Here is a 14,862-nt window from a genome sequence, read left to right as displayed (position 1 = left end):
GTCTACATTTGGTCAAGTATGTCTGTGTCACAGGCGGACTGGTATGCATCAAGTTTAAGGTACGTTCAACTGTTTGTGTATAGTAAGTAAAAACAAATGCAGTCTTAGAGAGCCCACTGAAATTTTTTAGGTGAAAGGAAATTACTCAGCACACCTTTTTATTTCTATTCCTGTGTTTTTTCTTAGGCGCTCAGGTGTGGTTCTCTGCGGATATTCTGAGCGCGTGGAATGAAGCGCATGGCCAGGCAATCGGGATCCTCTTCCACGGGCTGCATGGAGAGGTTGTTGGTCTGCTTGATGGTGCTGACGGTGCAGCCGTGACGAGGACAAACCGTGAACCTCGACAACAGGGTCACCAGGATGGCCTTTGTCATCACCATAGCGATGTGTTTCCCGACGCAGGCCCGCGGGCCGCAGCCGAACGGCTGGAAGTAACGACTGGGAACCTGAGAGGGAAGCGGTTGCCATTACGCTTACAATATTGCAGTGGGAAAGTGATGATAATGCACTACCATTGTTTATTTCAGACAATAGTATTGACATGGTACACTGAGGTAGCATGGAACATTTCCGAAAATGATCATGATGATACTATATTCATATTAAGTCTCATGACATCACAAGATATAAGGTACCATATTATCACCATGGTATGCAAAAAAAAAGAAGTGATATTGAAATGGTATATACACAAAAACATGGTATTACCAGACCATATCCTAAAACATAATACCACAGGATTTTTTTCCTATTTCCATTTAGAAATGCTAATTCTCTACAGTAGTTTAACAGGTCAATGTTGATTATTCCGTTATTGGGAATATGTATCAAATATTTGGATATTTGTAAAAAAATATGAGCAATTGGTATAAAATCTACAAATGTACCAATTTATGAGTCATATTTAAGAAAAACGCTTTACATCCAGGTTTGTATGGTTTTATTTGATCTTACATGTCTGATTGTCCCAGTACTTACGGTGTTCTCAAAGTTCTCCAAGTTGAATTCGTTGGGTTTTTTGAAGAACTCAGACTTGTGCATGCGACCGATGTTCAGGATGAGGTTCGTCCCCTTCGCCACTCTGTAGCCATCGATGGAGTCGTCCTCCAGAGCCCGTCTCATGATGAAGTCCACCACTGGATGGAACCTCAAAGACTCTTTGATAAAGCGCTCTAGAACGTTCAGGTTCTGCAGGTCGGCCGACTCTACATCCCGCTCACCTGAGAGGATAAGACTTTTTAGCATGCATGATGAGAAATTGATTTAAACCAGTTTCTGATGATTTCTAGCCAGTCCTTCTTGGATATTGACTGGTTTACTTGGTCTAGATTGGACTACTAGTTGTTTGGGCCAAGACTGACCTGGTAGACCATCTTGGTCATGGCTGATTAGAGCTGGTAAGCCACCTTTACAAACTAGCTGCCAAGTTTCAATCACCATGTTGACCACCTTAAAGATAAACTTTATAGTTTCAGATGTTAAAAGTTGTCTTGTAAATGTTTAACCATACCTATCTGAGATTGTATCTCCTGTACGATCTGCTCCTCCACGACGGAGTTCTGCTTCAGCAGGAGAAGCATGAAGAACAGACTGATGGAGAGGGTGTCTGGAGCGGCGATTACCATCTCCAGCACACACTGCCTCACATCGTCCGCAGACAGCTCATCGTGGTTCTACAGACACGTGCGGTAAGTTGACATGTTGTGTTACTTTAATACAGGAGATGGCACATCAATAGAGTAAGTGTTTAACACACCTGAGCAAATATCAGCTCTGTTGCGAAGTCCATCTCATCCAGCTTCTCCATGTTATTGATGGCCTGTCGCTTTTGCTCCACAAGCTTTCCCATTTCATCCTGCAGCTCTTTTCTGCAAGACAACGCTTCTTAAACGGTGTGCATAGAGCTTTACTGATTTCTGAATTTATGCTACTAAATCAGACTTCACCAATCAAATTAGAGGTAATTTGCATAATCCTTAAAAGTACAGAGGCAAAAACGGCAAAGGCTTTTACTTCGACACGTCAAAGAGAGTTATATTGCTATTAGTACAAATAAACCTTGACACCATACAGTACATAAAAACGATAAAGTCTGAGGTGGACTCACGCTGCCAGGTGGTATTTTTTGTACACAAAGTTTAGTCTGAAGAAAACATCCGGCTGTATGAGAACCGTCTGCCAGGTACTGAAATACCGGTGGATTTTTATCAGCAAGTCTTTCTCTGCGTTCAACAAGCATAACGAAAGAGTATTGTATGCTTACTGTGAAAAATTCTAATCTATAAATGCCTAAGGTCATTTAAGTTTTATAGGAAGCAGTGTTGGGGGGGGGGGGCACATTACAATGAGTTACGTAATCAGACTACTTTTTTCAAGTAACTAGTAAAAGCATTACTTTTAAATTTACAACAAAAAAGAGTTACTTTTTCCAAATACGTAACACAAGATACTTCCCCCCCCCCCCATTTATTCATTGACACTTCCTTCAGCCTCAGGCTTATTAATTTCACTTTAGGTGTGAAAAGGCCTTTACAGTTGCCAAAAATATAACTTTTGGGTTATTCACTACTAAAAAACAAATAAGCAAGCCCGGCCCAGATGACAAAAAGTAATGTAATGCATTACTTTCAATAAAAAGTAACTAAGTGACACAATTATTTACTTTTTATGGAGTGACACAATATTGTAATGCATTACTTTTAAAAGTAACTTTCCCCAACACCCATCAGAAGTACTAAAAATGAGGGTTTTACAGCCTTTTCCTTTGTTAATATACACAATCGAATCAATCAGATCAAAAGAACCATATATTTTTTAAGAGTGTTTGTTTTGCAGTCTGACCATTGAGAGGGATTCTTAGGAAGAGTCTATTGGAAACATCCACAACGATACAGCGCAGAAGATTGAGTACATCCACATGTCCTGAGTGGTCTGTGAACTCCTGCAGGACGTCAAGCTGTTTGTATGTTGCGCTGACACACACATCTACTGACTTCTGGAGACCTGGACCTGTAAGAGCTAGAGTACACACACACATAAACAATAGATTCTGATGAATGTGTGTATGAACTGTTCTGAGACCAGTTTCAGTGAATAACACCCACCTTTGGTGAAATATGTTCTCACTTTATTCCACAATGCGATGTTGCTGTTGAAGATAATGCCTTGTTCAAGCATGCCGATGCACTGCAGACCTTTTTTACTGGCAAACCTCCCAGTGTAATTATTGCTCTTCAGAACGTAATACACGGCAGAGGACCTGAAACAGTTTTACATTTTCACACTAAAAATGGTGCCCTCAGGTGTTGCCTGCCTTATTTGAGGCAAAACTTAGTGACATAATTAGGTTTTATGGACTTGAGTAGCAGACTGTTCTAAAAAAACATGTTTTGGCCTTATAGGGGGCGCTCTTGAGCACCTTTTTGAACCATGAAATTACTTTATCTGCAACAGCCATTCAGTAAAATTGATAATAATACATAATGAGGATAATCAACAACAAATTTCATTATCAGTTAAGCTGCGGTGACATTTGCGGTTGTTCATGGAAGAAATCCAGTCATTTCAGTAGAAATCAATGTAATTGGGAATTTTCCGTAAGAGCGAAAAATCACTGACAGCACTACTGTATGGCAAGCCGTTTTGACTTTTTTTCCTTCTCAGGATATGAATTCTTGATATCAACAATTCAATTTTCACTAGTTAAAATGCTAATTCTTGATATCAGGAATTAAATTGTTGATATCTGTAATTGTATTTTCACTAGTTAAATGTCACCATAGGCTGCCATTCAAAATCAATTGTTACTAGTGGAAATACAATTGCTGATTATTCCTGATATCAGCTTTTAGATGATGTATAAATCTCAATTTCGAGATTCGGTTTTGTGGTCCGGGCCCACATTTTAGAAAAAAGTTCCATGAACAATGTAGAAATAATATTTTTGTGTTAACGTTTTGTGAATATCATTCAAAACCAGATAACTGAACAATTATTACTGGAATAATATTTGTTACTGGAAGAACATTTGTTCATAACATTGTGAGAAACTTCCCTTTTAGCTGGGTGAATGACATTTGTTTTTGAGAACTTGCTTGCTAAGTATAAAGGTCTCTTCTCCGTTGATCCAGACCCGAGCAATGCTGCCATATTTTTCGTTGTAGTAGTTGCATGCGGAGCCGATCCCCATCCACAGGAACCTGCTGTAGCTCATAATTGGGCCGACACCCAACCACCAAGCTGGACCTGAAAACATGACATCATGACCAGTCGGTAGGTTGGTCCCACTAAATCTGATTGGTTTTAACTCACCTGGGACAGCTGATTGGTTCCTCCAATTCTTGGCTGTTAATATTCTGTGCAGCAGAACGAGCAGCAATGTCCCTGTCAACACCAGCAGCGTTCCCTGCACCGCTGCGGCGATGTTTACCGTGCCCTTCATGAGCTGCTCCATCATCACATCATCTGCAGACACACCTTGTGCACCTAAAAATGATGAAGTACCTTAAAATGTTGGAAACGGCACTGTAAAACTGCAATAGAGCTTGCTGTTTAAACAATTTTTATTCATACTGAATGAAATCTAATTATAATATCTAAATTTCTCTTGCTCTATCCGCCATCTTGTATTTATTTTTCCACAGAGCTTGTCATGGTGCCGTCTGGGGATATTCTCTCAATAAAGAATTTGGCCAAAGCATGGTATGTTGGGTATTTTAATTTTAATCACTTGAAATATCTAATTTGCACGTGAACATACCCAGACTTAGCAGGTCATTATCACTAACTAAAACTAAAACCATAAAAAAGTTAATTGAAACAGGGAAAATTAACTATGGAAGCTTGTTTCTGCCACTGAATTAAATAAAAAAAAATTATTGCTCATTAAAATTACTCATAATTCAGATTTTTTTTTTCTCTCAGAATTGCGAGATATAAACTCACAGTTGCGAGCTATAACTTCAGAAAATAAAATTGTGAGATAAAAAACTTAAAAATAAACTTAAGGTTTCTTTTAATATTTTATTTCATTTCAGTTAACTATGGAAGGCCATTTCTGCCACTGAATAAAAATAAAAAAGCTCATTGCGACTTTTTCTCTCACAATTCTGACATTTTCTTATAATTGCAAGTTTATATCTCACAATTCTGACTTTATAACTCTTAACTACAAGATGTAAACAAGCACTTGCAGGGAAAAAGTCAGAATTGTGAGAAAAAGTCACAATGACATTTTTTTATTATTTTTTTATTCAGTGGCAGAAATGGCCTTCCATAGTTAACTGAAATTAAATAAAATATTAAAGAAACCTTAAGTTTATTTTAAGATAGTTGCCAAGGAAAAAATTACTCATGTTCATTTAACTTAACATTAAGTATTAAAATGACTGAAATGGAATGAACTAAAACTAATAAATAAAAACCTATATAGACATATTTAACATTAATGACATTAAAATATCGAAACTTTAAATAAATTTAAGTTAAAGTATAAAAATAAAATGTAATTCAAATACAAAAACAATATAGTTTATCAGTCATACCATAACAGTGGTAAAGACATATTGCTCCTTTTTTGACATCAATGATACTGAAAGACATTCTCGTCTTGTGGCTTGTATGGACTATGTTTTTGATAATTTTGTGATGCTTTTTTAAAACTTGACATGTTACATGCTTTCACATTCTGCTAAATATCTACAAAGAAGAAAGTCATACAGTTGTGGAACAACGAAGTAAACCGTCATGTCCTTTTATGAGTTTCAAAAAGTCATTATGATGTGTCCTGTACTTATATGAACCCTATGTAAACATTATTTTGATTTGATTTCAGAGAAACTATCAGTCCAGCTGATAAATTACAGCTCAGCCTGGTGAATGAGCATCGACTGAATGAATTGACGTCCACTGGAGTAATATAACAAACACACTCACCTCTTTAGATCTGTTCAGCAGCTCAGATTTGCCGTTAACATGCTCCCATCATCCTGAAGTTCATTAAAGCTGAAAATGCAGAAGTTCAATAAAGCTGGCGTTTTAGCCCAATATATAGTCTTTCCCCCTTTTTTTTAAGTGCTTTAAAATCCTGTTGCCATGATACGCCCATTTTCCTTGTAAAGTGTCATTGAAATCCCAAAGCAGAACAGCCCTGTACAATGAAACAATGATGGACCAAAGTAGAGCAGGCTTTCAAACTTCCCAGAAAAAAAACACATCAAATGGTCAGTGTGGGATGCTGTTAGCTCTTTAATGCGAAACACATTTTATCCCCCGCTTGTTATTTTTCAGGGGTTTATTGAACTTTGTCTTGGTTCCAAATCCACTGTCATTCATTCTCTGAAGGGCCTTTAATAAAGGCAGGTCAGACTGACCCAGAACTGCTGGAGTGAATGAGCTTTTATCTACCGTAGATGTGAAGGAGGGAAACAATGTTGCCTAAGACATTTGAGCCTTCATTCCACTTCCTAAGACATAATTCATTATGTTATACTGTCTACTTTCAGCGACACTTTAATTGAAGACTCTTGAGTAATGTTTTGAATAAAAAGACTAAATTTTGATTAGTCACAATGTTATATTTTTGTATATTTCTCTTTTGTTTTGTAGAAAAAGTTCAGATATATGTTCAGATCATTTGTAGTATGTTTAGACATTTATTGTGTGAAAGATAGTAATATGTTAAATTAGGAAAAGGTTGAGATAAAATGAAAAGTTTCTAAAATAACTCTGATTATATCTAATGGAAGAATCAGCCATATATTTGGAAGCTGCTTAGAAATTTCATTTTGCTCAAAAACCTTATTAACATTCATTAGCTTATCCTGCGCCTCATTTTAAATAGAGTGACACGTCAGCACACAATAAGTTAATGATCTCCAACTGATACTATAACGGTCTTTCAACGGCTTCCTAAATTGATCACCCACTTCTCCATACTCATGGTAGAAACATTCATTTGCTCATTAAATGAGTCAGTCTGTGAAGATCTGAGGCAGATTTAAAAGCTCTAAGTCACTTTTGAATTAGATCAAATAGTCATTTCGTTTAACGGAGCCTAAAAATGGAGCACTGCGGTCTTGTGTCTAAGAAAAATGAGCCAGGTATGAATTCACTTTTATTGTTAGGCTAACTGTTCCCTAAATGAAAACTTTTTAATAGAGTTCCCTGTGTTTTTCACACAGGAAATTTTGTTGCATGGGCTTAATAAAAGATAATGAAGGTCAATTTTAACTGAAAAGAGTAGGCCTATTTTTCACAAATGTCATAGGGGTGAACTTGTAGAGCGTTACATTTAAGTGCATGAACTTCACCTGTAAAGCAGCCATACACGTGTTTTAGAAATATCAAGGTCTGAAAACTAATCAGTTTAACTAATATATATATATATTTTTTAATTTTTGTCAGTGAAAAAAAGGAAACATGTATGCACACAACATTTCAAGACAAATAGCATTTTGGTTTGGAATGACAAAATTTGAATTGGTAAATGATAACATTTTCATTTTTAGGTGAATTGTCCATTCATCTTTTACAGATGCAGTAAAACTATCCAGGTTGCAGATACTTGGTTTGTTGTAAAAAAAAAAAAGTTAAAATTTTTGTAAAATTATATTTTTTTATTTTAATATGCTGAAATTATTGTTTTAACCATAATCTATAAAGACACTCGTCAAAGCCACACATTTTATCATGTGCTAGAATTTACTGAAGGGCCTTCAGGAAAGTGTGACAATGCTAAAAAATGAATTTACAATATGCACAAATTCATCTTATTTCTAATAGGCCTATGCTGAAAAATATATATTTGCATCTCTGGATATTAATTAGTTGGCTTAACATTTATCGTAACACAGTTGTCAAATGTTAAAAGTTTTGCTACTTACATCTTATTTGAACTTTAAAAATGAAGAGTCATGGCAAACTGTTTTACCTCAGAGTAAATATTTTAAGATGAAATGGTTTGCCATAATTGAGATGCTTGCCTTCTTTGATCTGATTGGCCATCTCAGTCATTTTGACATTGATGTGCACAGTGTTAGGTCGGTTGTCTTGGTGTTGCGCAATATCACTCAGCAGCATCAAACTAATTGTTAAAAATATTGGCATAATTTGGAAGCTGCATAGAAAATTAGTTTGGCTCAAAAATCTGAGTGCTACTCGCTTCTGCATTTAACTTATTTATGAGCCAAACCAGCAATAATGCAGCATTGTTTCAACGACTTCAACTCATCTCTTCTCTTCTCCAAACATTTGATCGTATTAGAAACATTGATTTGCTTTGATTTGTTTGATTTAACTTTCAATCACCTTTGAAGTAGTTAATCTAGTTGGTGCATGAGAATTGAGAACCATGAGAGTATCATAAAGTATGAGAAATATGAGCCAGGAGAATTCACCTCTTTACTGTTACTGTTACTTGCTTCCTAAATTAAAACCTTTTTTAATATGTGGGAGAGCTGTGGTATTTTTCAAGAAGGGAAGTTTGTGGCGAGGGCTTTATCTCAGTCTTACCATATAACGAATGTAGATTTTAACCGGAAGTATGTTCTTCCAAACAAAGAGTATTTTTCATAAATACCACATGGGACAGGTTGTTACACACCTCGTTCTCCTTTGTTTATCATAAACTTATATATATATATACACGTGTTTTTATGAAAATGTAGAGAGTTTAATGGACAAATTTTTTTATCATTTAAGGTTTATTTGTTAGTTGCTCTGCAGTGTTTGTGATGTTGTTGATGTGTTGGTTTGTGTGACTCAGTGCCTCTGAAGAGCATCTCAGTGGAGGTTCTGGTTCAGGATCATGTAGCCACAGTCTCCTCCACTCTGCAGTATGTGAATGAGGAAGAGCGCCCCCTGGAGGCCTTGTTCGTCTTCCCTCTGCCTGCTGATGCTGCTGTCTGCCACTTCAGTGCCAAGATCGGAGAGCAGGAGATTGTGGCAGAGGTGCTGGAAAGACAGAGTGTGAGTCCAGATACAAACCCACAGAACATTTATTTCCATATTTATACTACATATCACCATTTACCAAAACTGTATCCTGCAGGCGAGGGATCAGTATGATGATGCTGTGAGTTCGGGTCAGCAGGCGTTTCTGCTGGAAGAGAGTGCAGAGAGTCCTGATGTATTCAGACTGAGTGTCGGGTGTCTGTCGGCGGGTCAGAACGCTGCCGTCACCATCATCTACGTCACCGAGCTCGCTGTGCAGGCCGACCACTCGCTGCGCTTCTGTCTGCCGGCTGTACTCAACCCCCGATACACACCAGCAGGTACTACAGCAGCTCTGACACACACTTTATTAGAGCAGAGAAGCTGATTCTAACACACTCTGTGTCTGTGTCAGGTTCAGCTGCTGGTATAGTCTCAGAGATTTCATCAGGAGCTGTTCCCTACACGCTGACTCTCAGTGTTCATGTGAGCTCTCCAAAGCCCATCTCCAAACTAGAGTCCAACTGCACTCTGGATCCTCTAGTGTTCCTCCTCTCTGATCACACTCAGGCTACGGTACTGTGTGTCTTCATCTGTTTATCTGGATGTGTGAGCAGAGCAGGTTTATGCATGTGTTGTTTGTGTGTGTAGGTGAATCTGAGTCCTGGTCACATGTTTGATAAGGACGTTGAGCTGTTTGTGTACTATCAGGATACCCATCAGCCCTCTGCTATAGTGGAGGCAGGAGTGACCACTGCTCCACCAGGTAGGACCTGCAGATCACTGGGATCATGGGATTGAGTGATGAAGGTGTCACTGACTCTTTCTCTTTATTTCAGGCTCTCTGATGAGGGACCCAGTGGTCATGATAAGTTTGTACCCAGAGTTCCCAGAGGAAGTGATGAAATCACTGGCAACTCGAGGCGAGTTTGTTTTTGTGATTGACAGATCAGGCAGTATGGACTGCATGATGCATCATGGGAAAGGAGCACAGATGCGCATTGAAAGTGCAAAGGTAAGATTTAAGATTCAATGCAGGTTGTTTTTATGCCAGAACTATAACGTTATTATGGGTGAATTTATGTATTATGTATATATTTAATTTATGTAAATATATTTATGTTTCCAATTTATGAATCAATTGGATTGTGAAACGTAGAGCAATGACTTGTGTACAGACCAACAATGTGCATTATGAAGTTCATAGAAATCATGTTGAGTTTAAAGTGCCCCTATTATGCTATTTGAAAGGTTCATAATTTGGTTTTGGGAATCTCCAACAACAGGTTTACATGCGTGAAAGGTCAAAAAACATTAAAATTTTCTTATATGCATTTAATTTTATGTTATTTCTCATTGACTCTCAAGCGATTCATTCAAAGTTTCATCTTTCAAACCCCTCCTTTGCATGAGGCTACTCTGCTCTAATTGGTCCGATGACCCAGTGTGTTGTGATTGGTCTACTGCTTACAGCGCATGTCGGAAATGGAATGCCCATCACCAGTACTGGAGGACAACTTATCAATAATACACCTTATTATAATAATGATATTGCTCCACTCTGTTCTAAAAATAAAGACTCAAAGGGGAAAACGTTGTTTTCCACGTATGTTAGCAAACCAGACCCACAGCTTTGTAGTAAAGACCCAAACGATAATGTATATGCCAGGGACAGCGAACTGCAGAGTTCAGCTTCAACCCTGCCTGTAGCTTCCTAGTAACCCTTCAGACCTAGATTAGTTTGAACGTGTGTTGGATTAGGGTTGAAGCAAAACTCTGCAGGCCTGTGGCTATCCAGGACCAACGTTTGCGGACTCTCAAACACGGACTGCATCCGAAAACAGAAAAATGCTATCATCGGAGGACGCATTCCAAGGTAGTGTGGCATAAAGGTGTATGAGCTCAGATTACTGAATTATCACTAGTAGCGACTACACCACCCCTGGTTAAACACCTGGGGAAATACTAATCAAAGAAAAGGAACGCAAGCTTTTTCACTCCCACAAATCACCCAACAAAGAGGCGTGGATACAGACCAATGAACATTTTATTAAATCAAATTATAAAACAGAAACCATGGCGAAGGAAACAGTAAAATGACGACAAGTGACCCAAAGCCACAACAATAAAGAAAGACAATCACAATCAATGAGTTAAATTAAATCAAAAGTCTATTAACTGAGCTGGGGTATCCCAGAGAGTGGGCAGGCTAAGCACTGGGCATCACAACATGCCCCCAATGAACCAGCCCTCGGTGAATGAAATCTCACAAGCACCCACACACTCTAGTGAAATTACACTGCAAGCACCTACCCAAAGCAAAAAAAGTTGGGACATTTTGTAAAATGCAATAAAATGAAAAATCTGTTAATTTGTTTAATCAGTTTAATTTGGATATTCTACAAGCTTCTGACTTTAATTTTGCCTCTGTCCCAAATTTTTTGCAGTGTGTTGCAGCCATCAGGATTTAAATTTGTTTATATGTTCAATATAAGTTTATGTTGGTTGGTGAAAACACTGGAAATCTTTTCTTTGTACTTTTGTCAATTAAATAAAAATGAAAGAGAATTATGACTTGAATCTTATGGTGAATGGAAGTTTAACACAAGAACATGGGCCGTTAGTCGGATGGTGGCCATGACTTTCATATTGGTTAAGTGCAAGTTTGAATTTTGCCTTTTATTTTTAAATGAGTTTCTTTTGACTGTATTTGGGATCTTTAAGTTCTAAAGAAAATCCTGTGTGCAAAAACACGCTGGCAAAATAAATTCCCTTCTCTGAATAGATTTCTCCACTTCATAAGTGTTGATGGTTTTGTTTAGAGTTTAACTATCTGTCCATGTCTCTCTGTAGGACACTCTGCTGTTACTGTTGAAGAGTCTGCCCATGGGATGCTACTTCAATATCTATGGATTTGGCTCTCATTTTGAGTCCTTCTTCCCGTTAGTGTCTAGATCTTCATTCATAGATATTCAGTATTTAAATGTGTCAGAGGAGATGAGATGTGCTTCTGTTTGTCTTTGCAGTCAGAGTGTTGTGTACAAGCAGAAAACAATGGATAAGGCTCTGAAGAGAGTGAAGGAAATGCGAGCAGACATGGGCGGCACAGAGATTTTACAGCCTCTAAAACACATCTACAGTCAGCGCTGTTACCCCGATCACCCCAGACAGGTTCAACACCTCACTGTGCACCTGAACAACGCATTCATATGAAAGTATAACAAGGCTTATCAGATTTTTTTTCTGTCTTCAGCTGTTCATCTTCACTGATGGAGAGGTGGGAAACACTAAAGAGGTGCTGGATCTGGTGAAAAGTCACGCTCACTCTCACAGGTAAAGGTCTGCTGGGTTTGATCTGTCCATCATTCATATCTTCATCACTAACAGTAACAGAGTTTATTGTGTCTTCAGGTGTTTCTCATTCGGGATCGGTGAGGGTGCGAGTGCCGCCCTCATCACAGGAATGGCCAGGGAGGGATCTGGTCACGCTCAGTTCATCACTGACACCGACCGCATGCAGCCCAAAGTAAAGCTCTCCACTGGATTTCACAGACACAAATGTTTCCTAGTCAAATGTCTCAATGGTTTCTCTTTCTCTTCAAACTATATCAGGTGATGCAGTCGCTCAGGTTTGCGCTGCAGCCCGCTGTGCTTAATATCTCTGTGGATTGGACCCTTCCAGACGGTGTTACTGTCGACACACTGTCTCCACCCATCAGTGTGCTCTTCCAGGGTCAAAGGGCACTCATGTATGCCCAACTTAAAGGAGAGGTGAGATGATGTAGCATGTGATTCTTTAATGACAATTAGATCAGTGTTTCATTTATTTATCTTGTGAAAATTTGCCTTTTCTCTCTCATAGAGTTCAGGAGGCTCTGAGGCATCAGTGACAGTTAAATACAGTCTTAAAGATCAACCAGTAACAAACCAGCTCCACTTCTGCCTCAAACCAACTGAGGAAACGGGGTAACACACGCAAAAAGACATAATCCCCTTTCACACAGAGATTTTGGAAAATACAGTACAAATGTGTCCTGGGATTATTTGATTTCGGTTCATTCATACTGCCAGTAATTTTCTGTAATTTCTGCGTGCGTTCATGTCCCATAAAAATCCCGTAAAGACGTGACATCAGGATGTGACGATTTGCTTCAGCACAGATAGAGAGGAGCTCCCTGATTTCTGCTTCATTCCAGTTTGCAGACATTTTTTGTTGTGAATGTTGATCTGCATTTAAAGACCCCTGGTCAAAGACTTGCTTGATAACTACGTCATTCCGATGACATCACTACGACATGGGTCCTGTCTTTTGTTTACACAGATCACATTCCGGGACTGATTCCGAGAATGTAACTAGGTCACAAATTGAGTTCACACAGAAGGCACACCAGCAATTTTTTGGTAATTGTCTAGGATCAACACGCTGTGCAGCTGTTAGTTTTTCTAATCCAACACATTTCCTCCTTGTTTCTGCAGGTTGTCCATTCACCGGCTGGCGGCTCGGACCCTGATCCGTTCTCTGGAGCAGGAGGAGAGGTCAGGTCCTGCAGATGTTGAGGGCATCAGGAGCAGGATGGTGGAGCTCAGTGTTCAGGCAGGAGTGAGCAGTGTTCATACAGCCTTCATTGCTGTTAATAAAGACAGCAGACAGACTGTGAAAGGACCCCTGCTGCAGAGAAGAGTGCCGACATACGGTTAGTGCTCTCATTGTGTGTTAATGGTTGTATGTTGTTTGTGTGCCTGACCGCAAGGATTTCAAATACCTTTCTCATCACTTCACAGTTTAGTAGGTTTTGACCTCATTGAGAAGTGCACATTTTTCTAATTTAGGGAGGATGTAGTAAGTGGTCCTTTTTATTCTGTGTGGGTTTCTAGTACCTGCAAGAATGTGTTTTGGTGTTTGCCAAGACAAGAAGCACAACAGGTTACTAATATCCAGTTCAGTGACCAGGGGTGCAGACTTGTCACGAAAATTGCCGTTTTGAATCCACAATAGGTCCTTTGTGTGATTTGTGTAGATCCAATGAGTATATTTTTTACTATAGTAACATTTCTAAGAGTTATTTAATTTTTATAATTTAATAAAATACAAATATTTAAATAATAACAATGACAACAGTAGTAGTAATCATAATAATAATTATTATTATTATTAATAATAATAATAATAATAATAATAATAATAAAAGTCGGCATGACGCTAAAAATAAACAAACAAGCAATCAATTCTTACCAAGCCACACTTTCTGAGGACACAGAATGAGTAAGGGCTCATTCACACAGGAAAGGCTCTTTTGTTCAAAGACAGCTTGAGACCGCTACAGAATGGAACAAACTAGAGGTCTTGAGATGCATTTTTTAAAGTTGAACTACATTTAACTTGGCACAACATCTTAAAACCACAGCACTCATGGTGTAAGACACTGAAAATCAGTGAGACCCCACTCAATAGCCAAAGATGTAAGTCTGCATGTCTGAATCTACTGCATGAAACAACTGACCAATGTAGTCCAATTCCAGAATGAGTGACTCTTTTGAACTGGTTCTTTTTAGTGAATCAAACACTTTTTAGTAAATCAAGCACCTGCTTTCAGCTAAAACATATAATTCAGTTACACTGGTCTTGAATGTACTGACATGTTGCTTTGACAGATTAGTATTTTGTCCAATTCTATTAATTTCTATTAATATTTATTATTATTTTATGCATTTCAGATTGGATTTTTGTTAAACAAGTTTTTCAAGAATGTGAGAAAGCACATAATATGCATTACCTAATACAGTGATCACTAACCTTTTTAAGCCCAATCCCTGACCTGACCTCTTATGAAGGACAAGATGTGAAGAATTGATAGAAAAAGACAGCCCAGATTGTACTTCCAATGCACCGTTCATGAGTTTTCATGCCCAATTCAGATTCTTATTATTTAT

At 38.3% G+C, this 14,862-nt stretch overlaps 2 protein-coding genes across 2 annotated transcripts; one reads left to right on the top strand and one right to left on the bottom strand.

Annotated features, from left to right (window-relative positions):
• Positions 1–74: 74 nt before the first annotated feature.
• Positions 75–4,456, bottom strand: cyp19a1b (cytochrome P450, family 19, subfamily A, polypeptide 1b; the record flags this gene model as incomplete). Its single annotated transcript, XM_079412498.1, has 9 exons — positions 75–446; positions 979–1,220; positions 1,511–1,673; positions 1,757–1,868; positions 2,108–2,222; positions 2,842–3,018; positions 3,105–3,259; positions 4,095–4,245; positions 4,312–4,456. The coding sequence occupies 9 exons, from the start codon at positions 4,454–4,456 to the stop codon at positions 183–185; spliced, it is 1,524 nt and encodes a 507-aa protein (XP_079268624.1). The 3' UTR covers positions 75–182.
• A 2,604-nt stretch (positions 4,457–7,060) lies between these two features.
• On the top strand, positions 7,061–11,873 carry LOC306867033 (von Willebrand factor A domain-containing protein 5A-like; the record flags this gene model as incomplete). The annotated part of the gene is made up of 6 exons (XM_079412497.1): positions 7,061–7,100; positions 8,756–8,967; positions 9,050–9,272; positions 9,347–9,697; positions 9,771–9,946; positions 11,785–11,873. 4 exons carry the CDS (start codon positions 7,061–7,063, stop codon positions 9,580–9,582), a joined length of 711 nt encoding a protein of 236 aa, XP_079268623.1. The 3' UTR covers positions 9,583–9,697; positions 9,771–9,946; positions 11,785–11,873.
• Positions 11,874–14,862: the final 2,989 nt, after the last annotated feature.

The sequence above is a fragment of the Barbus barbus genome (genome assembly GCF_936440315.1).
Source record: "Barbus barbus genome assembly, chromosome: 48".
Taxonomy (NCBI): domain Eukaryota; kingdom Metazoa; phylum Chordata; class Actinopteri; order Cypriniformes; family Cyprinidae; genus Barbus; species Barbus barbus.
Note: the sequence above shows the minus strand (reverse complement) of the source record. Positions and strands in the feature narration are given on the sequence as shown.